Source organism: Fundulus heteroclitus, unplaced genomic scaffold (assembly GCF_011125445.2).
Source record: "Fundulus heteroclitus isolate FHET01 unplaced genomic scaffold, MU-UCD_Fhet_4.1 scaffold_62, whole genome shotgun sequence".
Lineage (NCBI taxonomy): Eukaryota > Metazoa > Chordata > Actinopteri > Cyprinodontiformes > Fundulidae > Fundulus > Fundulus heteroclitus.
This window is the reverse complement of record NW_023397055.1, coordinates 1,760,974-1,787,906: the sequence shown is the minus strand read 5'-3', so window position 1 is coordinate 1,787,906 and position 26,933 is coordinate 1,760,974. Positions and strand designations below refer to the sequence as shown.

The 26,933-nt window shown below is 41.5% G+C and overlaps 1 protein-coding gene across 1 annotated transcript; it reads left to right on the top strand.

Annotated features, from left to right (window-relative positions):
• Positions 1-1,650: 1,650 nt before the first annotated feature.
• On the top strand, positions 1,651-25,563 carry LOC105922124 (nephronectin). Its single transcript, XM_036133428.1, has 14 exons — positions 1,651-2,138; positions 4,027-4,127; positions 7,307-7,399; positions 8,940-9,059; positions 9,148-9,267; positions 9,348-9,482; positions 11,308-11,382; positions 12,735-13,241; positions 13,417-13,500; positions 15,401-15,499; positions 15,603-15,789; positions 15,881-15,965; positions 17,084-18,804; positions 24,570-25,563. The coding sequence occupies exons 1-13, from the start codon at positions 2,071-2,073 to the stop codon at positions 17,168-17,170; spliced, it is 1,761 nt and encodes a 586-aa protein (XP_035989321.1). The 5' UTR covers positions 1,651-2,070; the 3' UTR covers positions 17,171-18,804; positions 24,570-25,563.
• Positions 25,564-26,933: the final 1,370 nt, after the last annotated feature.

Below are 26,933 nucleotides of genomic sequence, written 5' to 3'. Positions count from 1 at the left end.
CTCATTGAGTTGGCTGGTTGGGGGTTGCTGACAACCTGGAACACCCAAACAGGAAGTGATGATACAGAGTAGAAACCAGCAGGTTTATCATGTTGTTTTCACACATGGTTCAGCTGGACCAGCGGTGAGGAATGGGGATGTGAAAGTGGTGGACCAGGAGGGACAGAAATGACAACTAATAACTAGATATGGGAGGTTAACTGAGTCTTGTCCTTCCCTGTCTTAAAATATAAATATAAATACGTGTAAACGTCTGGCTATAGGGGCTAATAAGGGGTCAGTAAATTAAGGGGCATTGGCCCCTCTCACCCCCCTTGGTGCCTTGTTCTTATATCTGAGCAGTAAAACTGTCGAATAAACTGTTTAGAAATACAAGAACGGCTGAAATCTACCGATTATGTAAAGCTTTCACATAAATTACAGATATTTGGATTCTTTGACACAAACTTTGTTCAGGAGTTAAATATATTTATACCTCTTTATTGATTTTTTCTCATGGGAACTGAGGTTCTAGTATGTCAGAATGCCCGTGGAGTGAAAATAGGTTTTATTTTACTATATTTGGGAGATTTTTGAAGCAAATTACTAAAACACTTAGAAGCATCTATATTAATAAAAAAATATAGCAAATGGGGATGTTTTCTCAGAAGTTCACAAATATAGAGGTAATACATTACAACTCATCCAGAGAACACACATCATGGGCCGGATTAGTGACCCCAGAGGCCCGGGGGCACCGAGACCCACAGGACCCCCTCCTAACCCTAACTACCCTCTAAAGGAGGCGATAGAGTTACTGACGCCCAACAACCTGCAGGCACACCTGATGTAACCTTTGCCACACAGCGTTCACACTGGCATGTCAGATCACACACCATGTGCTGAATGACTGGTCCACCTGAAAGTATCTTTCCAGTAGGACAAACCAAATACTACTATCTCACTCACAAAACACGACAATGATACAATGGATACCTGGACTTTGTGTGTGCATATATTCTGTTTCTGTTTTTATTCCTATAAAAACGCTCACGTCTATCTTCTCGACCACAACCTGGTCACGGCATCGGGGCGCTCACTCTGAGGCTGGTTCTGCAGCAGAACGTTCCCGTTAAACCTGGGTTGTTCCTTCCCACTGTTACCACGTGCTTTCTGCAAAACACATCCCTTAAAGCAACACTACCAAGCAGCGTGATAAGACACAATCCCTTTGGTTGTTTTACTTTATACTTAGTCTTAAACTGAATGTAGTTCTGACTCTGGGTTAGTGGAGTGAAACGGGTTGATTTAAGATAAGTGTGGACAGAGTTATTCTAAATATGAACTGGGTTGTCTTGTAAAACCTATATTTAAAAAAAAGACTCACATAAAGCCCAGAGTAGAAGCCACTAAAAGACCAAAGAAAGCCCAGATCCCATAACCAGAACCTCTAAGGATAGATCAAGTGTTCTGGTCTGTGCTGGTTAACTAGAACATAATTACAGAGCAGACTGCGGTTCTGAGGCCTGGGGCTGTGTGAACATGACACCAGGGGCTGGCCTCCCGGTACCTCCCGGTACCTCCCGGTACCTCCCGGTACCTCCCGGTCTGGGTTCGGGTTCCATGTCCCTCTCACCCAGAACCACCGCCTGTTTACCGCGGTAACCTGCGTCCACGCTCCCAGAGGAACCAACACAAACGCGCCTCTTCCTCTGCCTCAATCCAGCCCCCCGGCACGCGACTCTCACCGCTACTGCAGGTAGCGACCAATCACAGCCAGCGCGAGGACACGCTGCCGCTGTGCTCGGTGTGCGCGCGCTCCCCTTAGCTGCAGCTCGCGCTCAGCAGACAGAGAGGAGCTGTAAGAGTTTGTTGGCCAGAACAGCGGGAATGTTGCTGCTTTTTAACCGGTTTTGATGGTTAAACCGGGTTAGTTTCCCGGTGGAGGAGCTTTAACCAACCCGTCTGACCTCCAGGGGCGTTTCTTTAATCCGGACCATGCTGGTTTTACCCTGATAAAATCATCCTGCTGCAGGGAAAACAGGAGTAAAGCTTGGAAAACCTCCCAGCTCTGTAACCACAGGAAGGAGGATGCTGATCCTGGTTCTGCTGGCCTGGTTCTGGATGCTGATCCAGGGACAGAACTTGGACTACAACAGGTGGGTCATTCTTATTCTGGATTAAGTGGCTGGATTAAGTTTTATAATTTGAGCACATTTATATGCTCAAAAGATTCACTTATTATACTTATTATGACTTATTATGTTAAAGTCCATCATCTGTTAAAATAATTTTACCGTTGTTGTCTATTTTTGTTCTCAGGATTATCTAAATACACATTTCTGTAAATGAAGTCTCAAATAATTGTACAAAAAGCACCTTTTTACCTATTTATCTGTGATTCATGAAGGAAAACTAATCCATGTATCATGATTTCAAAGCCCTCGGACTCGGATACAAACTTTTGATCTTTGTTATCTTTTTTTTATGTGTTGCTTGCTATAATGGGAAAAAACTGTAACCTTTGTTCATTGTCTGTTGTCTGTGCTCTTAGACAAACTGTTCAAGAAGGAATTTCATAATGGTAACATACGGTGACAATAAATAATCTTTGAATCTTGACAAGTTCTATTAAAATAGAATTATTTTAACTACAGTCTCTTAATGAAAGTGAGTGTAGGATATTAATTACATCTTTGCAGTGTTAAAAAGGACATTTTTGTCTTATTATGTTAGTCTGATATTGTTGCCAACATAAAAAAAATGTTTAGAAACATTATGTTTATAAAAGATTATAAATGGTAGACTAGATCAACAACAGATGAAGGATACTTGATTTTTTTCCACTTTTTGTTTTTTACAATCACAAACTTTAATATATCTTACTGGGATTTTATCAGATAGATCCTCACAAAGTAGTGCGTGATTATGAAGTTTAATCAAATATGATTATTTCTAACTAAATATCTGAATTATGTGAGTTTCTCTTTAACAAGAAGCTCAGGTTCAGTCAGAATGGACGTCTGTGAACGTCGGCTCTATGTCACGCCACAGACTCTCATTTAAATCCAGGCCTAAACTTTGACTAGGCCATTCTGACAGCTCAACCCCCACAGCATGACGCTGCCACCACCATGTTGCCTGTCTGCCAGGCGCCGTGGTTTACATGCGGACCAAAATAGTTTGGTTGTGATCTCATTTAACCAGACCACCTTCTTCCATGTGACTCGTTGAAAACTGCAAACCTGAACGTCTTCAACGTTGACTTTCTACCTGTCAGTCCTGCATAAAGGCCCGGATCACGGCGTGTTGACAGATTCGCCCACCTGAGCGGTGGCTCTCTGCAGCTCCTCCATGTCTTTCTTGGCCGCTGTCCTTTCCCAGCCTGTCAGCTTACAGGGAGGTCCACGTCTTCGTAGGTTTGCAGCTGTGTTTGTGCGTAACTTTTCACCAGATTTTATCACAGAACAAAAAAAGACGGCCATGCATCCTTTTCCTTCCCCTTCAAAACGATGCACTGCTCTGTGTGGGTCTGTTAGATAACCTTCTGATATCATTTAGTGGTTTTATTGAAAGAAAAAGTTACGGCCGTGTGAATGTTTCTGCAGACCGCCGTCAGAGCTGATCTCCAAGCCGAGAGGAGGAATAACAAAACAATCTGAGGGTAAGAGGTTGAGGAATTGCTGAAGTGTGACAGAGGGATGGAAAGTATGCGGAGGGAGCGACGCCGCCCTCCCTCCCCTCGTCTCCTGCTCCTATAACTCATGTCGGGACAGGCCCGGGGGAAACAGGAGATGTCAGGATGCTCCTCTGCCGGTCTCAACTAGCAGAGCTGACATTAAGCAAACACCCGGCGCTTCCTGCGGCCGAGCGGGACGGGACATCTCTGCAGAGATCTCCCTGCAGAAATCTCTCTGCTGGTCACAGACAGGAAATGAACCGACCTCAGCCTGTTTGTCTCTGCCGTAATAATCCAGCTGCAGGAACGCCACGGCCCCTATGAGGAAACACAAACATGCTCACGATTAGCTGTCTCTGTGTCTGCAGCTGGACCGACCAGGCGGTGCTGTCCGACGGTCTCTGTCGCTACGGTAACAGCGTGGAGTGCTGCTGGGGCTGGAGACGGATGGACCGGGGACGGTGTCAACGTGAGGACAACACCATAACACTCTGACGTCTGCTGGTTTTTAGTAGGAATGCCGTAAATGTCCTCATCCCCCATGATCCCTGCCAGGCTTTTATTCTCCTCATTTAATCTGACGACATGACACCATAATATGAGACTCTGAGGATTTACAGCCCTGGTTAGAAGCGTCCGGATCCTCCCCCTAAATTCTTTGTTTCTCTCCCAGCAGCCAGAGTTTCCTTTAATGGCTCAAAGTTTTCATGGTCATCAGTTCTGTAGGATCTCTGAAGGACTTTCAGATAATTTTCATTTTTTTCTCCTTAGCTTTAGTCCAGTCCCAGGCCATCTTGACTGCTTGGCAACTTCACTCTGATTTATCAACCATTCAGGCGTAAAAAGGTTCCTAAACTGAGGAGATAAACCAGAGTTGTGTTTAAACATGACGGCGTAGCAAAAAAACAGTTTTATATTTGCTCAGTAGTGAGTTAGGCAGGTAATTGTTATTTATAAAGTTATTTACAGTAAGTGCTGGGCGTGATATTTCCAAGCATTAAACAGAAACTAACAGTCAGAGGTGTCAAGTAACTTTACTGGAGTAATTCATTTTTTAGCCTACTTTTTACTTCTACTTAAATTTTCTGTACTTTATGCTCCTTACATTTTGTAAATAGTCTCTTTACTTTATTTATTTTTATTACTTTATTACTTTTATTACTATTTTATTTCCGCTTGCTTTCGCTCTGGCTTGTCAAAAAATAAATAAATTCAGATAAATATCGCCACCCGAACAGAGTGATATCGATTGTGGTTGGAGACTTTACTGCACCAAGTTGTTTGCTAAACGCCACAACAAAAACTTAAAAAAGACAAAACGTAGAAGAATAACGGCATTTTTAGGATTATTCGTTATTTTCCTTTTTTTTCATCCTTTGATGAACCACTTATATCAATCCTTCATTTTGATAACACTGTCTACTGTATACAGACATACCAGAGGGGTTAGTGCATTATAGGCCCCTGTGGTGCGGGAGGTCTAAGCTTTTGTTCTTAGTTGCATTTTTTTCTTAAATAATTTTTACATTAATACCTTACGTAGTTTTCAAGCTGCTACTTTTATGCTTTTACTTGAGTAAAAAGTTTGAGCCGATACTTCTACTTCTACAGAAGTATTTATAAACCCCTGTATCTATACTTCTACTTCAGTAATAGATGTGAATATTTTTTTACACCTCTGCTAACAGCCATAACACTCTGATTCATACTGAATTATGAGCTCATGAACACAGGTGTGTATTAAGATTGTATTAAAAGCAGGACGGATCAGATACTCAGTTCAGTACCTGAGGTCCTGCTGCTGTAAAGGTCCAATCATCTTTTTGGAACCGGCCTGAGCTCAGGATCCTCTGGTAGCCTGCGGTCACTGGACTGCAGTGATCTGGAGGAGATCCAGTGAAGATGCTTAAAGGTTGACAGTGAAGCCTGAGATATGATCCCAGTTTTCATGTTAATGTCCGAAAACTCTAACCTATCAGCAAATACCGTGTTCTTTGCTTCACTTTTTTACTTTAATAAAAACCAGATAAAGGTTCAGGATGTAAACTTTGATGCATAAATGGGGATAATCTTTTAATTCCTCTATTTTCCTTCCAAGATAGGACGTCTTTACTGAAACCTGCAGCAAAAGTTTTTGTTTTATAGTCGATGTTTGTTACATTTATTTATTGAATGAAGAGTTTGTATGTGATTTAGTCTTTAGCAGTTGGTAAAACCTCAATGGCAAACAATAACTAGTATCCTGCAGTAAAAGATTAAATCATATCTGCTTTGGATCTCACTGATGTACGCACGCTCCCCTCTTTATTCTGTTTCTGGGTCAGTTGGACCTCAGCATCCCACTTCATGGCTTCAGCTACAGCCTCAGACTGAGCCAGTATGGCGCTGGTTTGTCAATCGTGCACTGAGCAGAGAAAAATAAAGCAGAACATGAATCCTTACCTGTTTTGTTACCCTCTGGGTCCGATGACAAATTATTATCCTGGATAATAAGGAAACAGGAACCTGCCCTCTTCTTTTATTAACAATTACAAAAAATTATCTGAGGACAAATTTACAAAGATCGATTTAAGTTAAGTGATGTTATTTTACACAAGTAGATTTGAGTGTCGTCTGCATAATGTTTTAGTTTTTGGAGCTCATGATTATAAAGTTATATTTACACACTTTGGTTAGGGTTGAAACTCTTAGAGAAGACACAGTTTGACACTCAGAAAACAGGATTTTAGCTCCAACCAGGTGATTCCTACAGACCTGTTGGCTGATAATCTCAGTTTTCAGTTGCAGTTCTTCTGCTTTGTTGGGTTTTTCTTTACTTGCACACCATGTTGTGATGTTCTAAGTAGGGCAGCACAAGTTCAGCAACATAAATTGTAAAGTTGCAATAACAATATCAATTAAAATAATTTGTTATTATGACGAACTGCACAGCTTGAACCCTTAAAAATAAACCCCAGGTGTGTCCAGTGAGGATAGTTAGAATCTGTCCAACTGGCCCAATTTATTACCAGCATGCAAAGTGTGAATTCATAACACCTGATATACGGTATCCTCCTAACGATTGCTTCCTAACGGTATCTTGTGATTGCAGTCTTGTACACACTGACAACTGCAATTTGATATATTGTGCAACACTAGCTCTAAGTATAAAAATTTATAATCTGCAATTAAAATAAGTGAAAATGCCAAAATCTGAAGAAAGTCTGGGGAATCCGTTCAGTGCAGACCCCCCGCAGAGCTTCTGAGTACGTCTGACTGTGTGGCAGATAGACGTGATGAAACAAGAGAGAATGTCTGTCAACACGAACCCAGATAAACCACACGCTGTCTGGTGGGTTATTTATGTGAAGCCAGCGGCTGCCTGGTAACCCGGGAATGAGCCCGCAGGATTTTCTAAAAACTGTTTGGGTTTTGCTGTTAATGAGCAGAAACGTGTAAAACAAGAGCGGCCTCCATGGAGACTAGATGCTGGACTGAAAACTGATCCAGAGTCAGTGGCTTTGACACGTTCATACACGATTAACCCGCCACCTGTACATTAACACCCTCCATGTGTGTGTGTGTGTGTGTGTGTGTGTGTGTGTGTGTGTGTGTGTGTGTGTGTGTGTGTGTGTGTGTGTGTGTGTGTGTGTGTGTGTGTGCGTGCAGCTGACTGCCAGCAGGGCTGTAAACATGGAGACTGCGTCGGACCGGACAGATGCAAGTGTCACCCGGGATACAGCGGCAAGGCCTGTAACCAAGGTAAGCACAAGCGTCCAGACCGCCGTGGGGGGGGGGAGCACCACCTCCTCCTGACATCTGGACTGAGCCGATCCAGATGTGGGTTTTAAGACGAGACCGGTTCTCCTGCGGCTGGCTGGGAAGCGCTGGCGGCTCTCGGAGAGATTTGATTTCCCGTCATAGGAGGAGACAGACGCATTCCTGTAAATGCCTCTTTGACCTGTGAAGGTGTGTCTTACCTCCCCCCCCCCCCCCCCCCCACCACCACCACCACCACCACCACCCCAGCACACACAGACACCCAACCCCTCTAACGCCTCCAAACCTACATCAGCTCTGACACACTCCACCCTCAGATACACTCAAAACACAGACGATCTGCTGATTAGAGGCTTCAATGTGACTCACATCCTGACTTTGAACAGCAGCAGTGTCTGATAAAACGCTGATGTTGGTGAGGGGACGCTTTCCCCTAATCAGCCTAATCTTCCCGACAAGCTGCCAAGAGCCACATTGCAAAAACAGATCTAAAAATAAGTGAAATGTTCTTAAAGTTAGTGTTTTAATCCTTGATTTGAGCAGGTAAATAAGATTATCTGCCAACGGAATGAGTATTGCCTAGCCTCGTGAGACCATCCTGATCTCGCGAGCTTTCAAGGTTTCACTCGCAGATCAGTCTGGCTACTCTCCGTTAAAGAAAATTTGGAGCCGTTCACCAAACGAACGTCCAATCAGCGTTGGCTTTGAGGCGGGTTGAGGTGTGACGCAACAAGAAGCGCGACAGTTCAGTCTAAAGAACATGGCGGCTTCAGCCGATGAAACTAGCGTTAGCGTGGCTATCGAGCAAGTTTTATCGGAATTACAGAGTATTTCTTTGCTGAGCTAACGAGCCTTTACCTGCAGCAGCAAGAGTAGCTTGGCTTGTGGTTGTGTTTTCGTCGTCGCTCTGTTACGAGCGACAACGAAGCATGTTTTGAGTACGTCATATGCTTCGTTGATCTGATTGGTTTATTTGGCCCGTCTATCACCAACATAGGCCAATCAGCTAACCAGTATTTTCGCCCCTTCCCAAAATTACTTCAACGGAAGGTTTCCAGATGGATATGCGGAGCAAATACATCTGGCGGAGTCAGGTAAAGTATTTCTACCCCTAAAATAAGATAATAAGACATCCTGCACTTGAAATAAGCAGATGGGGATGAATTGTTCCTATTTTAAGTGCAAAAATCTTATTCCATTGGCAAATCATCTTATTTACCTGCTCAAATCAAGGACAAATAAACTAATTTTAAAGAATATCTTACTTATTTCTAGTTCCATTTTTGCAGTGCAGTAAGTTAAAGCACTGAGAGGCGTCTTCCCTCCTTCCTTTACCTCCATTAGGACGTTTAAGTCCCCACAACAACAGCGATACGTGTAGACACAGGCACTCCTGGCAGCTAACAGGGCCAGAGGTCAGAGGTTAATCCAACAAACTGACGTGAGGAGAGAAGAGAGAGAAGAAGAGGAGCTCTCAGGTTAGTGTTTGACCCCTGACCTCTGTCCTGTGTGTGTGTTGCAGACCTGAACGAGTGCGGGGTGAAGCCTCGGCCCTGTAAGCACCGCTGCATGAACACGCCGGGCAGCTACAAGTGTTACTGTCTGGACGGCTACGCCCTGCAGCCGGACGGCAGCTGCAGGAGTGAGAAACCCTCGCCGGTCGCTTCTCCTCCCGCTTTCACAGAGCTTCACGTGTCTGATCCCCGAGTTTACGGTTGTATGTCTTCCAGACGTGCGGACCTGTTACCATGCCAACTGTCAGTACGGCTGCGAGGTGATGAAAGGCGAGGTGCGGTGTACCTGTCCGTCTCCGGGGTTACGCCTGGGCCCAGACAGACGCTCCTGTGTCGGTCGGTCTGAGACTCTCCGCTGGTTGGTTGTCGGTCGCTGCTGCTGCTGAGCTAACATGGCTGTGTTCGCCTCTCCGCAGACATAGACGAGTGTGCGCTGGGCGGCGTGGTGTGTCCTCATCGCAGGAAGTGCGTAAACACGTTTGGGAGCTTCTTCTGCAAATGCCACCTGGGCTTCAGGCTGGTGTACATCAACGGGCGCTACGCCTGCATCGGTGAGGCTCAGATCAGGCCGTGGTTTGGTTCTGCAGGGCTTATTCTGCATTCACCCACGCAAAGCCCTGTAAAAGTACTGATCCCATCAATTATTCCACATCTTGTTGCACTAAATAAACTTTAATTATGATTTAATGTGGCAGAATAGCACAAAGCAGTGATGATGAGACAAGGCCGTCAGATAAATCTCTGAAAACTACGACTTGGTGACATGAATACAGAAGAAACAGCAAAACTTTCAGGGTTTTGATGCTAAGAAAAGTAAAAAATCATGTATTATTTTCCTTAAACTTCACCTTTAGACCCACTTCACCTTATGTTGGTCTATCAGATACAATCCAGATGAAATATGTTAAAGTTTGAAAAAAAAAAAGATGCTTTTTAAAACAGTCGGATTCAGCCTTTTGTCCTGGGAAGACTCCATGTTGGCTGGTTTCTCCTTTGTTTCCGTCCCACAACTTCTCCTCTTGACCTGATGGTTGAACTGAATGAAGCTTTTATTGAAATCTGTCACAGAAATATCATTTAAGAATATTAAAGTTTGCTTTTGTCATCTTTTGCTAAAGTAAGGACGTTAATGGGAGAGATTTATTAGGACTTAGGAGACCAACACAGCTATGAAAAATAGATCTCATCAACATTAAACTCTGATGCAGAAAACAAACTAGAGAATTTCAAGAAAAATTTGCTTTGAAGAGCTTATTCCACCGTCCACGCTGGGATTCAAACTGCTGCTTTTTTAAAGAGTTTGCAGAACAAAGGATTCACATTTCACAGGCAGATAAAACTGAGCCTCATGTTTTCATTTATTTATTTTTTTTAACTGTATGACTGAATGAAATAATGACAATATTGTTAAAAAGTAAATTAATAAAACAAGTCATCATTTATTTAACATTCTGTCATTATTTAAAGACAGAACTCCTTCCCAAAGGTCTAGATTTCTGCAAAATATGTAAACAACTTGAATTTGACGGGAGTATAGCATCTTTAGGTTAAATTTTGACAACTGTGGTCTTAAAGTGTCTTATTTGAGCCCCTTTTATATCAATCTCAGGTGATTTCACATTCTAAGGAACCTTTTTAAATCAAAATTAAACTCAGAACTTCAGTTTGGGGTCCTGTCTTTTGTGAACAGGGAATAAAAGCCTCAACTTCCTGCTTCTGTGTCACATTGTGTTATTTGCTGATTTGTTCCCTGGGGGCCAAACGTCTGATCCCAGTTATTTTATCTCAAAGGGAAAATCAAAACAGGAACCAACTAAATCGTCTCAAATTAAGTTTTAATTAGAATAATAAATATACCAAACAGCCCAGAGACATGTTTGTTCGTTAGAAGATAAACTATTTCTGATCGCTCAGAGATCATCCAGGTTTAGTTTTACCCTTAAACTTCATCCAGAAGGGAAACTGAAGGACAATAACATGTCAGACGTTGAAGATCTTTGATTTGGAAACATTTCAGAACAAAGTTTTTGTAGTTTTATCCGCGGGCTTTTCTGTTTAGAAGGAGGTATAAAAACAAGTCGTGGTAGAAGCTCAGCCCAGAAGAGAAACCTCAGATTCATCTTATTTAATTGGTTTTCCTTATTACCAATCAGGTCATAGCAGCTTTACCTGATGCAGCTCAGGATGATTTAAGGAAAAGGAAATCATTTTTGTATGATATTTGCTTTTGGATAAAATGTAAATATTTGCCAAAGTTCTAAAGTTGGATAACGAATAACATCTAAAACATCAGTTATTTATTTATTATCAGATATACAGAATACAATAATGTCATAAACTAACCTGATCCGTGATGGTTTCTCTGTGTCCAACCAGATAAAGACACTCGGCCGTTCTGCTCTCTGAATCCTTCCTCTCCAAAGTGCAGATGTAAAGACGGCAGCTGCAAAGGTAACAGCATCTCATCACTGAGACCATCCCAACTCCTCTTTAGGTCTGATTGATTTCTGCCGCCTCAAAACTGGATCAGGGAGCTGCATAAGAAAAGAAATCAATGAAAAGTAAATTTATTCAGCTAAATCTCTGATTCTGATCCCAGATGGAACTCAGAGCTGCTGTTTTATTTAGAAAGAGTCCATCTGATGTCCGTAAACATGATGGAGGAAGAGGGCCTGATTTAAACACGAGTCTAAAAGTGCAACAGGTTTGATGAGACAAATGGAGACAGATGACTCACTGTGGTGATGCCTGAAAGAGAAAAGCTGAAAGAATACGAAGAAAAAGAGCAGTCGCCATGACTCAGATGTGCACAAGCAAAGATGGAGTAATTTAGGCAGTAAACTATTATAGGATGCTTATATAAGTAATTTAGCACTCTATTTATGTATACAACTGAAGTAGAAACAGCTGTTTGATGTGAATGTCCTAATTATAATGTGCTTGACAATGAAGACCTGTCCATGGTGGCTCCTCCTCCTCATTGTTTAAAGATTTTAAAGGATCTGCTGCTGACATGTTGGTGCCAGAAACCACAGAAGGTCTTCAGGAGATTTAATGGAGTCCTTTGCTCCACAGAAAAGGGCTGTTTAGGCACAAAAATGGAGAATAACACACTATTAGGAGTCATATTGTTATGCCTTATTGGTGTCTGCTGGTGAGACGTTCCTGATCTGGTAGAAGGTGGACCTACAGGAACCAGCTGAGAGGGGGGAGGACACAAACTGGAGAAGTCAGAACCGGTAACTTAAAGCTAAACAGAAATAAGAGGATTAAACTAAACAATCAGGACCAAATGGACCCAACAAACAGAACCAAAGGTGACCAAACCTGAGCCAACCCTTCCACACCACATTAATGGCTGTTAGCTGCACTGTCTGGTACTTATCAGCAAAGATGTTTGGTTCAGGTATGAAGATTTATCAGTTTTATAAAATTCATCACAGTGAGGATATATGATAGAAAAATATATTCACCACCATAGTTTTGGGTTTTAATCTGTCTCAGTGCCTAACATCTACATATTCCTCTACTGAACATTTATCAAACAAACTTTTACAGAACTAAATGTTTGCTTTTAATCCCGTCTGGAAACGGCTCTTCTTAGAACCAACAGTGGGAAAAGCAAAACTAAAGAACTTTACTGAACTATCAGATTTTAGGGTTGCCGATTCCAGCCACCATCAGTCAGAGTTCATCAGTATTAGAACAGGACGACGAGTTCTTGTTACAGTTATTTATTGTTACAGATAAGCTATAAACTATACGGTGATCCGCACTGACAGGTGTGTTTCTTTCTCCTCCAGGGATCCTCACAGTGGCTTTAGAGCCACCCAGACCCAGAACTACAACTCCCATCACCACCTCCGCCACCACCTCCACCACGCCTACAACCACTACAACCACTACAGTCGTACCTACAACCGTACCTACACCCACCACCCCTCCTACTGCCATTCCCACCACGCTTTTATCTACAGCGTATCCAACAACTGTCGCCTTGACGACCACTGTCATAGCGACGACCTCGACGGCTCCCTCTACTGTTGCTATGACGACCAGATCCCCAACCACTCCACCTGTAACAACGACCCCTGCAACCACTGCAGCGGCCACAACACCTGAGGCGGCCCCGGACACGCCTACGGCCGGGCCTGCGGTTACCACGGTGGCTACCATGCCGGTTACCACGGTGGTTACCAAGGCGGTTACCACGGCGACCACGATGCTGCCCACCACCTCCCTGTTGACGACCACGCTGAACAACAGGATCAACAAGGATGTGACCCAGAGGCAGAGAGGAGATGTTCACAGTGAGCACAAACGGCGGCCATTTTTAGGCTGATTAGGGAATCAATCAGCAGTTTGCTGCGATTTGTTGCCTCTAGACGCGCAGTGAACGATTAACAAGTTATATTGATCTAAAATACAGTGTTAGGTTGTTTCAGGCTCCCTGGTTTATAGGGAATGTTTGCTCTTGTGCTTCAGTACCTCGGCAGCCCGGACACAACCACGTCTGGGAGTTCGACATCGAGCTGGGAAACACGGCCGAGGACGCCCGGGATGACCCAGGTACGTGTCGGCCGATCTGATCAAAGCCCAGCAGAACTCTATGGGTGAGAGGGAACCCAACATTTGAAAACTGATGTTAGGGGAGAAAATCTTTGAGCTGGAAAATCATTCATCTGCAGCCTGTGCTGTGAGCAGAGTCACCAGTAGGGGGCGCCACAGAAACAGGTGCAAAAGTAGAAACAGCTGAGGAGCAGCTTCAGGTGAAACAACCTTACAGGAAACACACAGTCCAGACTGAAATTAGAGCATTTTAAACGACCGTATTTACTAAAAGGTGGAACTGGAGCTGGACATTATATTGCAGATATGTTACTATCAGAATGTTCAGTCCTAATACGTTAAAAAAAAGCTGGACATTCAGTATTTGTTGCCTGTTATAACCCTGGTGTCAGGAGGCCTGCTTCTCTTCCAAAGGTCCTGGGAAACCTCTGAGAGTGCTTTGAAATGCCAGGATGTTTTAAATGGTTCACTCTGTTTCACTAAATGCCAGCTCAACCTTCCTCAACGGTCCAAATCCTGTAGAGACCATGTGGAGATGAGAGAGCATCACAAACAATCCATAAATCTGGGTTACAGAACATCCTCCCTGCAGGATGGGATGAAACCAAATAGTTAACTGCTATAATTATTATAATTACTTTAAGGTTTTTACACATATCTACAAGAAGTACCGAAGAATGGGTACGACACAAGATTTCCTTCAACAAATTCTCTAGGAAAAACATATTTCTGAGGAGTTCAAAAGAAAACAAAAGAATAGAGGATGGGTTGATGCAGAAGCAACAACCTCTTTTCCTAAAGTACCTCTGGGGTTCTTCGTGTTTTAGACGATTCCCCATTTCAACACCTCTGGACCACATGACTTCCTCTTTTCCAGCCTCTGCAGGTCTTAAAGGCATACTATGCAACATTTTTCAGTTAATTAATGTGTTCCATACCGTTTTGGATGATTAAATGAGTCATTTCAGGTCGAACAAAGGTTTTCTCGGCCGCCCTGGTGGTCTGTGGGGGAAATACCGCACTTGCAATTGCAGGAGCCCTCGGCCCGCACTCACAGGCTCAGAAGTCTCGTGCAAGACCGCGAGAGTCGGTCTTGCTTTACAGCGAGAACTGCTACACGTCCCCAATGAAAGGTGTGCTCGTTGCTAGCGCAGTGGCGATATTTGTGCAGTTATCATGGCGGAACCAGCGAGAAAACAGCGAAAGCCCATGTTGAAGCAGGCAAGAAAGAGGAAAAGGGCTCTGGACAGAGAGAGGAGTCGTACACGGGTGAACATCGGGCAAGCTTTTTCAGAATGGCGAGAACTAAAAGAAAAAGAAGGCTGCAAGGCTGACGCAGACCTCGCGTTTCTGCTGATGTGATTGTAAGTAACATTGGAATGGTTTCTCTCTCTCTCTGTGCATGTTCATACTTTCACTGTGTTAGTCATTGTTTGTACTGCCGTTTTTTCCACTTTTCGTTGCGTTCGCCTTTCTGCTAAGCTCAAAACAACCGCGCCTGGCTTGACGGAGAAACCAGAACAGCTGAGCATCTTTACGACAGTGCACTTTTACTTTCGCCCTCTGGGGGGAGCCTCGCTGGAAAATCAACCCCGGTTGCATAGTATACCTTTAAAGACATACCAGGCAGCTCATTTGACCCAGGATCACATCTCACACAGGCAGGACATCATCCCTTGAGGGCTCTAGTTAGTCACCCCTGGAGGTCCTACCTTGGTCATTCCTAGGAATATAATGGTTCAAAACTTTAGCTCTAGGCCAATACGAGAAGAAACACCAGCAAACATTTAATGGGTGTTTTTGTTTGGTTGGACCAAACCCTTAGGTCTGTTTTCTCAGATTTCAGACCAGTGGACACTGGACAGAAGGGCTAAACTACAGATCTTTCTCTTCTTTGCAGAGGCCGGCGAGCTCCGCTGCACCTTTGATCACGGACTCTGTGACTGGATATCTGACAGAGAGGGAGATCTGCACTGGGAGGCTGTGGACAGTCCCAGAGGTAACACCACGGTGCAAACACCAGACTGAAACACCATGCACAGTCAGGTGCATAACGCGGTTAGGGACGTGTCAAATCCAGTGTATTTAAATTTATGTCCCAGGTGGGCGGCATCTGTCTGTCCCTGAACTGAAGGCGGGGCAAAGGAGCATCCGAGGCGCTCGATTGGCCATCTGGATAGTCCCTCTTCGGAACCAGGGAGAAATGTGTTTCTCCTTCTCCCATTGGCTGACGGGTCACCACATGGGCGTCCTGCAGCTGTTCGTCCGTGAAAAAGGACGTGACCAAAGGTACTGCAGCTGCTGTAACCTCCGACCTCTACCAAATCTGCTGCTGATGGAGCATGCTGGGTGAACGCTTGCTCCTGATTGGCTCTTTCAGGTATGGCTCCTCCCTCTGGAGCAGGACAGGGGGACACGGGTGGAGACAGACACAGGTTACCTTGGAGACGCGTTCTGTGGACAAGGTAAGTTGTATGATAATGGGGACAATGATGACTATAATAGTAATGATGAGAATGATGAAGATCTTTATAATGATGATGATGATGATGATGATGGTGACTGATGATGATGATGATGATGATGATGATGATGATGATTTTGATGATGATTTTGATGATGATGATGATGATTTTAATAATGATGATGATGATGATAATGGTGACTGATGATGATGATGATGGTGACTGATGATGATGGTGACTGATGATGATGATGATGATGATGATTTTGATGATGATGATGGTGATGATGATGATGGTAACTGATGATGATGGTGACTGATGATGATGATGATGATGATGATGATGATGGTGACTGATGATGATGATGATGATGATGATGATGTGACTGATGATGATGGTGACTGATGATGATCATGGTGACTGATGATGATCATGGTGACTGATGATGATCATGATGATGATGATGATGATGATGATGATTTTGATAATGATGATGGTGACTGATGATGATGGTGACTGATGATGATGATGATGATTTTGATAATGATGATGGTGACTGATGATGATGGTGACTGATGATGATGATGATTGTGATGATGGTGACTGATGATGATCATGGTGACTGATGATGATGATGATGATGATGATGATTTTGATAATGATGATGGTGACTGATGATGATGGTGACTGATGATGATGATGATGATGATGATGATGATTTTGATAATGATGATGGTGACTGATGATGATGATGATGATGATGACGATGATGGTGACTGATGATGACAATGATGATGATGATGATGATGATGATTAATGATGATGATGATGGTGATGATGATGATGATGATGATGGTGACTGATGATGATGGTGACTGATGATGATGACGGCGACAACGACGATGATGATAATGATGATGATGATGATGATGGTGACTGATGATGATGACGATGATGGTGACTGATGATGACAATGATGATGATGATGATGATGATGATTAATGATGATGATGATGGTGATGATGATGATGGTAACTGATGATGATGACGATGATGGTGACTGATGATGACAATGATGATGATGATGATGATGATGATTGTTATGACGACTTGTGCAGGTGCTGATAAAAGCTGAGCGAAGGACTGGACGACGTGGCCAGATTGCAGTTGATGATGTCACGCTGAGACAGGGGGCGTGTCGATGACATCATCATCAGTTGACCAGAGATCTCCAGCTGGACTCGTTTAAAGGAGCGTTCTGCTGCAGCTGATCTTCAGACTGCTGCTGGTTTGAGTAGATCTGATGAAGATGGAAACCAGAGCGGTCCTCCGTCTCCTCACATCTTTCCATGTTGCTGACAAAACCAGACAGTTGTTGTCAAAGTCAGATTTTTTATGTGGCGCAGTTAAAAACACCAGGAAGTTCACACCAACAATCATCAAATAACTGGAATAAAACTGTAGTTAAGAGGAATAAAACACAGAAGAATTAAGATTTCTAAAACACATTTAGCTTCAAATGTTCAGCCAAAGGTGAGGAAAAAGAGGAGAGTTTTTAAAAGACATTTAAATGCTTCTCTGAACTCTGCAGTCACGTAGAGAAGGGTTTCCAAATTTTTCAGCCTGCGACCCGCAATATAACAGTGGCAGAAACTGGTAACTCCATTTTGGAGAATTATCAGAATTAAGTCATGAAATTATGAGACTAAAGTTAGATTTTTGTAAGAACTCTTACCAAAAAAGTCCAGCATTTCCTCTGCAATAAAAACGAAGAATGTAGAGCATCTTGTCAACTTCCACCAATAAGGAAATGCTAAATCGTTTTAGGACATCAGTATCAAATCTTCTCATGGCCCTCCAGGGTGTCCTTACCTCCTCTTTGGGAACCTCTGATGTAGAAGTCAAGTATCCTGAACACTCGATCTCCTCTTAGTGTTAACTTTGGTCTGTGAACATGGAGCAGAACATGACTGATGGACCAGAGAGCTCTCAGAGGTGGGTTGGTGTTGAGATCACATAGATAAGCAATACATTACTGCAGCTTAGTATAACTGGCATATACGTCTGAATGTCGTCAGCAAAACACTGAAATGGCCTGTTATGCTTCCTAAGGATTGACCCTAGGGGCAACATGTACAAAACAAAGAGTAGCAGTCCGAGTATAGATCCCTGATGAACCCCAGAATGGAGATGGGCTCCTGAAGAGAATTAGATTGGCCGCTTTTCTTTAGATGATCTCTGCGCAGACTTTGATAAACGTGGGAAGTTCATCAGAACAAGCAACTGAATAAAAATGTATATAGCAGCTTTCTAGAAATAAAGCAGAAAGTGCTGAAGAGATGGACACAGGAACAAGCAGAAACAGCTGTTAGCCATTATAGCAGGTCTTTACAGGAAGGTTGTGTGGTTTTGTCCCGAAGGCGGGTCAAGAACCAGAGCAACGGCTTCATTGAATATGCTATCCTGAAGCAAAGCAATAGATCTGTTACCATGGTAGCTAATGACTGAGACCTTACCTGCTGAGAAGGAAAGGTTTACAGGTGAGTGAAAGCACTTCAACCCATCAGACGCCTTCAGGTCTTCTGTCCAGGGTACTGAGAGAAATCTTCATCAACAGAGCCAATGCTTCCCCCGAAACAGAGACTGAACTTTTTTAACCACCTTTTCAATCATTTATCTTTAGATGTTGAAGGTATAAAAGGTGAGAAGAAAGACAATAAATGTAACAGGAAGCCACTTTAGGAATAGATTTGGATAAATGTTTCTTGGTTCTGAAGAGCCTGCCTGAGATGTTCCTCACCACATGGACACCCTGGAGAAAACTGGACCTGCTTGGAAGGTGTTATAAGAATTATTATTCTGAAGTCACTATGGCCTCACACCACTCGGACAGAGGAGGCCTGGAGACCTGATGTCTGTGTATAAGATCCACTGTTTTCTGATTGCAAGGCCAAATGCTGCAGCTGCTGAGGGATACTGATTGTTTACGATAGACTGTCTTTGCTTTGTCTCATGGGAAGGCCACGGTGCAGTATTAGGGGAAGCCCGAAAAGTGACACAGACAGAGACAGGGCAGACGCAGACTGCAGCGGAACCGTGGGGTGCGATTACTTTCCAACAAACATCTTTCGGCGTTGGCGTTTAAAAATTATGAAAAACTATTTAAGATGGTGAAAAAGCAGGCCTGCACGTGTTTGTCTGTCTGAATTTCATCGTTTGTATGTAACTGTACGTGTGTATGTATCTATGTAACTAAACGTTCGTCTGTGTGAATTAATTCGGGGTAAAAGTAATGTTCATGGTTTCAGAATGTTCATTTGTTTTGGGAGAACTGCAGCTCCGTAATTCAAATGACATTTTAAGCATGGACTATGTTAACAATAGAGGTACAGTAAAAGAGAGATTTAAATAACAAGGTTTGTTTTTTAACATTAAATATCAGGACCAAATTAAATTGATACACGGAGAGATTAACATGGCTTGAACGGAAATATTTCAGCTTTGTTAGAAATTGGAAATAAGCGTTACATAAGCTTGTTAAGTTTACTGTTTTACAAATTTAGGCTGAGATCCTATCACTTGTTTTTTAGCCCTAAAGTAATTTAAAATTACTGAGATCTCATTGCTTATAATAATGATTCATCACAAACCAGTCCAGTTGAAAGAAGTTTAGATATACAAGATTTTTGATTTAAATAGATGAGGGAAAACTGTGCTTTGAACAAACTGTATGGAACTAAATATGAATTGCTTTTCTAAGGGTTTTCTATTCATTTATTTTATTTCTTTTTACTTGGGATTTGAATGCAACTAATGAGAAATTTTGAGAAGCGTCAAAATATCAGAAGGCCACGTTACACGCGTCAACAGTTACGAAATCATCTGATGTTATTAGTTATGCTGAACTGAGGCGAACCTCAGAGGGACAGTATAACCTGAGAAGGACAATAGATATGATAAACAAATCTGACCATGATTTAAACATCTGAATGTTTATGGCGAGGCTGGGTCTGTGTGTTCTGGCCTGGGGCACGAAAACTATGTCAGAGGGAAAAATAAAATAAAGCCAGCTTCTAAAGGGTTAAATTCTAATTCTAAACTATGGTTTGTTTTGGGTAGCCTTCTCAATGTGCTGAATTATGGGGGAAACTCTTATCATTTATAGAGAAACACTAGAAGCTCAGAAACTAAAAGGGAACAATCATTGCTTTAAAGTTTCACCCTTGACCAATTTAGATTGAAAAGGTATATATGAATAAAATTATTACTAACAGCAAATACACATGGTCAAAGGACCAGAAGGATATCAAAAAGGTTTGTAATAAGTCAAAAACCTATGTCATATTGGAAAAGACATAATTGTGCTCCTTGGAAAACAATTTTGTTTTAAGTTTTTTTGGTTCATTTCTTTCGTTTTTTTGTTTTCTTTCTTTTGGAGGTGTTTTGAACAGAGTTTCAAAGGAAAGGGGAAGAATAGAAACCTTCCCAGGATCAGAGAAAAAAAGGGAAAACATCACGTTAAAGGGACACTAAGGGGACCAGGGTTTTAACTGCATGCTATTAACACTCTTGTTTTTCTCTGAGTTATTGCTTTCAGATTAAAGGAGACGCCACCTTTTCTGCCAACAGAAGACTCTGAAAAGATAGTGATAGCAGTGCGGTAAGGAGTTATAATCAGATTTGGACACTAAATTATACTTAGTTTTAACCAAGTTATGCCAGATCTTCCAGCAGGAAAGGTGGTGTCTTAAAAATGTTTGTTGCTTTCTGCTATTAACAGCTCTATCTTTCTGCTTCTTTTTCTTTGCAAAGAAACCTGGTCAATATGATAGGATTGTGCTAACATAGAGATTTAGTCTCATTTTAGACATTCTCAGATGCGAGAGAATGCAGAAACAGTGCCGCAGTGCCATGGGGGCTGATCCTTGGGACAAGGACTAAAGGTGATGTCATTGACTTCAGCTTGATCCAGTTTTGAGTTTTATTTTGTCAGAGACAAAGTTTGATTTATTTTTATCCTTTTGTTTCTTTTATGTTTGTCATGTTAGAGGGAACACTGTAGTTAAAATGTTTGTGACTGTTTTGCTGTAATTTCTTTTCAACCTATGGAGCGTTTTCTTTGGCAAAAAATGCTGGCAGAATTCATTCTGTTTGCAGGCGTGAGGACTGGAGGATGGACTGTTGAAGGGAAGGAGAATGTTTGGCTGTTGATCTCAGACATTGGACTGAAAATGGACAATGAAGGACTATGACTGAGGCATCGGACAACCTTCGACAACAAACACAGATGAGTTCTGCAGACACGACTTCATGCATTTCACTTCAGATTTTGTTGTACACAATTAAAACAAAACACACATTATGAAACACATTAAGATTATGTAAAGGTGAAAATTTTTAATGAAGCACCTTGATGGAATCATAGAGCAACCTAATTAAGTGGGTATTATATCAACAGTTTAATAAATAAATTAATTAATTCGTTTTCACTATATACGTAGAGTAATCTGAACTTTTAAATAGCATTTCATTTAATAAACATCTTAAGAGTAAGCTGATTTCTGCTACTCTGGCAGGCATCAATAAAACGAAAAAAAAAGGTTTACTGGCTAAAATGGGTAATGTTGCAATAAAATTAGCATAATGACACATCCTACTAACTAACATGGGTAAATTTAGGATTAAAGCACCAGGGTACAATGGTTACAATATTTATGGAGATTTAATTTCTTTCAACTAGAACACAAATATCTCAATAGTCTTATTAACCAGTTAAACATCCTAAGGGAAAAAACACAACACTGAGTTTAGCAAACTTTTAACCTGACAGCTTTTAGATCAGGATAATTTAATGGTTATCGTCTTACATACAGAAAATAAGTAAGATTATTTTAATTAGATTAAATTATGGGGACATTTTGGATCTGGTCAGGATGGTTGGGGGGCTGTGATGATAAAAGGGTAACAGCTTGAAGGTGATATCAATGAATGAAGGTTTTCTCTGAGGAACATTAAAGCAGCAAAGACACCCCATATTGGAACTCCTGTTTTGAACGGGACATAAGGTGAGATCCTTACAATGAGAGACGTTCCACACAGGGGGGTGTGGAGACCCCTGGGGCATGGCACCCAGGATGAGCTGCTGTGGACTTGACACAGCTGGTGGAACCAGAGAGACGACGAGGTGGTCCCACAGGTCACCTGACACCTGACACTGACTGTAAAGGGTTCTGGGTTTTCAGGGTTGCTGAAAACAGAAAGCTTCGGAGAACCTTAACCTTTCCTGACCAGGCACTCAGAATACGTAGATCATAGATCAGATTGCAGAGGCCTAGACAAATAGGAACGCAGAGACGCGTTCACCCAAGAACTTCTTAATAAAAGTCCTTAATCCTCAGTTTAAGAAGATAAATAAATAAATAAATAATCACAATGTACACAATGTAAGGTTTACTTTATTTTAGGATTAATTTGGGAACTAATTCGGAGTTGCTTAAGTAGCTTTAGTTGTTCTACAATGTTAGAGCGTTTTCAAAAAACTCCTGTTCTCTCCTGCTCTCTGCTTTGTTTTGTGTTGTAGAACCTTGGCATCCTTGAACAGTAACAGCATGGTATAAATATTTTGTCTTTTCTGTGCAGAACAGCACCTCGCTTTCTTTAAAAAAAAAAAAAAAAAAAAAGAGGGAGAGAGGGAAAAGGCTTTCACATGGAAAGGCTTTATTTTTCTCAGTTGGGTTTTTTAAAATAAATGGGAAATGTCATGAAACGAATATGTTGATGAAATTATGTTGCAGAGAACGTCAACTGTCAGACAACAACAGTTAAGACACACATTAAAAGCATTCTGTTAAGAATTATTATGAATTTACTGCAGATACATTTGAACTTAAAGATTACTATTTTCATTAATAATTAAATTGCAGAATTCTGAGAGCTAAATAATTGTGCACAGAAATATCTTGAATGTGAAAGTGCTTGAAGGATGTTTTAATAAATGACACATGAAAGGGGTTTTGATAAGAACACTAATTACACCTTGTTTCTGTTCTCTAGTGGGAACAAGGACTCGTGTCTGCAGACCATCTTCACAAAGTGTTTTATTAGAGAGAAATGCAAAATAAAATGCTCAGTGCCCATCCAGAACTGAACGCTTATTACCATCCTGCTCAATCATCCAGCCTGAGAGGGGGAACCAAGAAGAGGACTGGGGATGAAGAAGCCAGAGAACTCTGATTCCTTATTCTTCAACGGGAGGAGTTGCCTGAAGAGACCCTAAGCGCGATTAGATTATTTTCTGCCTTGTGCCATGAATGGCCTGAAGGCTTTCTTAACTTTGCGTTCTTGACGTTTAGGACTCTTCTCATATATTGTGTTGCTGTTTGTTTAACTGCTCTGTTCCACTGACTCACATGTTTGATTTTTTTGTGTTATGAGATCTACACTTTAATATTACATCATGTTGATCAATATGGTTTTATGGGGTAAAAAATGGAAACTGTTTGCTTCAGACACACAAGGATCTATGGTTTATGCACCTTTTGATTTGATATAGGAAGAACCAGGATCGGATTGGCTCTAAAGATCCTTTAATATTAGCTGGTAATGATAACACTTAGATTCAATACAGGGTTTTCAGGCTCAGATTGGCCGAGAGCAGATCTCCCTGGGAGGGGGCCTTGCAGTTTTTACTGCCCCCTAGGGGTAGCGTTTTCTGGAGGTTCCCCTGCCCGCACTGAACCTCTCCTGCCTTTGCTCCTGGTGTTGTAAGTTTGGAGTGGTGGATTATTGTCCATCGTAGGGGTGAGTGGAGAAAGGAGTAGGAGGGTATTCAGGGTGGGGAAGAGTAGACGGATTCGACCTTGGTTAATGAACAGGGTTTAGCTTACCATAGTCTAATGTAATTTTAAAATAATGTGCGCATAGGTACCTAAAACAGGCCTTACTTAATTAGATGAATCCTAAATTGTAGATGAAAGCTAAACCTTTGATCTTGTGTGTTAAAGCTCTATGAAGCATTCATGTTGATCTGTATTAAAAGTTCCAGCACTACCCGGTTCCAACACGGGAACCCTTTGGGTCCCACTTTACGAGTTTACAGAAATGGTTCCTCTGTGTTTTGTTCACATTTTCAAGTGGTGGGTCATCTTGTTATGTCTTGATGCTGACGACGCCATCATCAAAAAAAAAAAAGAGAGGAATGTTATAAGAATTATTATTCTGAAGTCACTATGGCCTCACACCACTCGGACAGAGGAGGCCTGGAGACCTGATGTCTGTGTATAAGATCCACTGTTTTCTGATTGCAAGGCCAAATGCTGCAGCTGCTGAGGGATACTGATTGTTTACGATAGACTGTCTTTGCTTTGTCTCATGGGAAGGCCACGGTGCAGTATTAGGGGAAGCCCGAAAAGTGACACAGACAGAGACAGGGCAGACGCAGACTGCAGCGGAACCGTGGGGTGCGATTACTTTCCAACTATGTGAATCTCTGCTCTGTTTCTCAATAAAAGTGCTGGAACGTTATACCACCGTCTCGTTAATTAGTAAAGATGGGAGCTCAGTTACTATTGCTTAGAATTCCACCCAAAACTCCCACAACAGAAGGTCAGAGTAGACTCAACAATGATTTGTTGGATTATTCCCGTTAGATTGAAGCAATATCTAGGATGAGGATTCAGGTCAGAATCACATCTTTGTCCCAGTGTCCTGCTTCTTTGCTGATGTTCCTGGATCATCTGCCAACTCTGGAACCACCAGGAACCTGAGAGCCTAAACCAGCTTTACTGGATTCATAGACTGCTCAGATCTTCTCTGAAGTTTCCAGACTGAGATCGGTTTAAGAGATCTAAAACTTTCTGCCACAGCTTCTCTGAGGATGCAGAGGATCAGAGATGTGATGAGGTGAGGACTCCAGAAACACTTAAAGTTCTGGGAGACAACTGTCTTATCCGACATTGAACCCAGAGTAAACCGCCTCATTTCACCTGTTGGCACCACATTTGATCACCTCTCTGTCTCCGCCTGCATTTCTTACCTACCTCCAAGCAAACCAGTTCTGACCCATGTAGTTACTAATTCACCTGTTACTCCTGATATTTCAAAATGGCAAATGATAAAAAGCAATTCTGGTCTATAATCTAATTAATGCCATGGTATTGATTTTACACCCCAGCCAGCTTTGGTTCGGATGGACCGGTTGGCTCGTCTGAAATATGAAAGAAATCAGAGTGACTCTGCTAGAGCTCCCACTTATACATTTTATTTATTCAAATAATTTCCTGACAGTAGATTGGGTAAATTATAGGTTTTTACCCAAGAAAACGACCAAAACTAAAAAAAGAGCAAAATGTCCAGCGTTCACGAATGATCCCAGAAGATTAATTCAATTAATTAGACATTATTGAAATCAACATTAATAATGTTTAATTAACATATTACCTTCACCCGGAGGTCAGATAAATATACAGTAAAACTGTTAAACATGTGGAACCGATTCAACAAACGATTAACAAATGACATTTCACTGTAATATTTCTATGTAAATAAAAGCTGTTTTTTTCCTGATTTTTATTAATGAATAAACCTGTTTTTCTTGATTGTAATTGCTAATCAGATATTTTCTTTAAATTAGTAAATTTGTGTAAATATGAACAAATCGATTTTATTCATATTTTATTTTTTTGTTTTTATGGAATGCCAAAATTCAGCAAATCAATAAATTAATAAAAATTAAATATATAAATGTAAATAAATGTATTAAAGAACTACACTTTTCCCTAAAAGTTAAATATTTTCATTGTTAAAAAAATAATCCATGTGGAAATAATAAAATTTTATTTTTATTAATTAGATTTTAAAATGTTTACATTTTTAAAATTATTTTATAGTCCATGTGTTAAAGAATATTGTGACTGTTTATTATCTGGCTGTGTATCAAAGCCGCCAGAAACAAGGTGATTGTTCTATTGCAAAATTAGTAAATTAATATATTATTATTACATTCTATCTAATTAGTCATAATCATAGTTCAAATATTTTAATGACTGTAAGAGAGACAATTTGAGTTAAATAAATGCAGTATAAAGGTGATGTAATAAAGTCACATTTTGATTACATTTAATCAAGTTTTACCAGATAGATTCATGTTGAACATATAAATAAGGATATTTTTTGTTAATCTAATTAGTTTGATTAGATATAAATATTTATTCGATTGTTGAGATTTCCAGTCCTCATGAGTTTATAGCTTATCTTTGGCATTTTTGTAATAAACTTAATTGTTTTATTTTAAGCTTATTTCAACTTTCAACTAATAAATGTTACAAACTGCATGACATGACAGGTTTTTAAATGATGAAATTAACAGGGCTTTAGTAATTATCTGATTGAAATGTTTCTGAAATGAAACTAATAACTTCTGATGGTGGTCTGTGATGAAGGAGGAGGAGGTGCTCCTCCACCTGCAGAGGCAGGAGGAGTCGCCGCTGATGATTTATGGCCAAACATCTGCTGTGGAGCCAGAACATCTGGACGGAGCTCCACAGATTCCTGAGTTTATGGAGCCCCGGCTCAGAGTGTGGAGGCTGAAACCTGTGATTTACAGTCAGAGCTGCATGTGCTGGAGAATCTGCTGAGGGAGGAGGTTCTCTGGTTAACCTTATAATTAACACAACCAAGGTTCCTCCTGCTCCCTGGAGAAGATCAGAAAACACTGCATGTCATCTGAGGGAGCCTTAAAGATCCTGTTTATATAAGAGCCTCTAAGTTTAAACAGATTCCCAGAAGACATTGACGCTTGAAGCTTGGAGAAGCTCAAAAGTCCCGGAAAACATGAACAATAGTGCCTCCTGTTGGAGTAAACGTGCAGTGCATCTGTTTTCATGAGAACTGGTGCTCCACACAACCTGCACGGAATGCATCCAGGTGGACCCACATCAACCTTTCAGTGGCTTTCAGTTTATTCTAGAG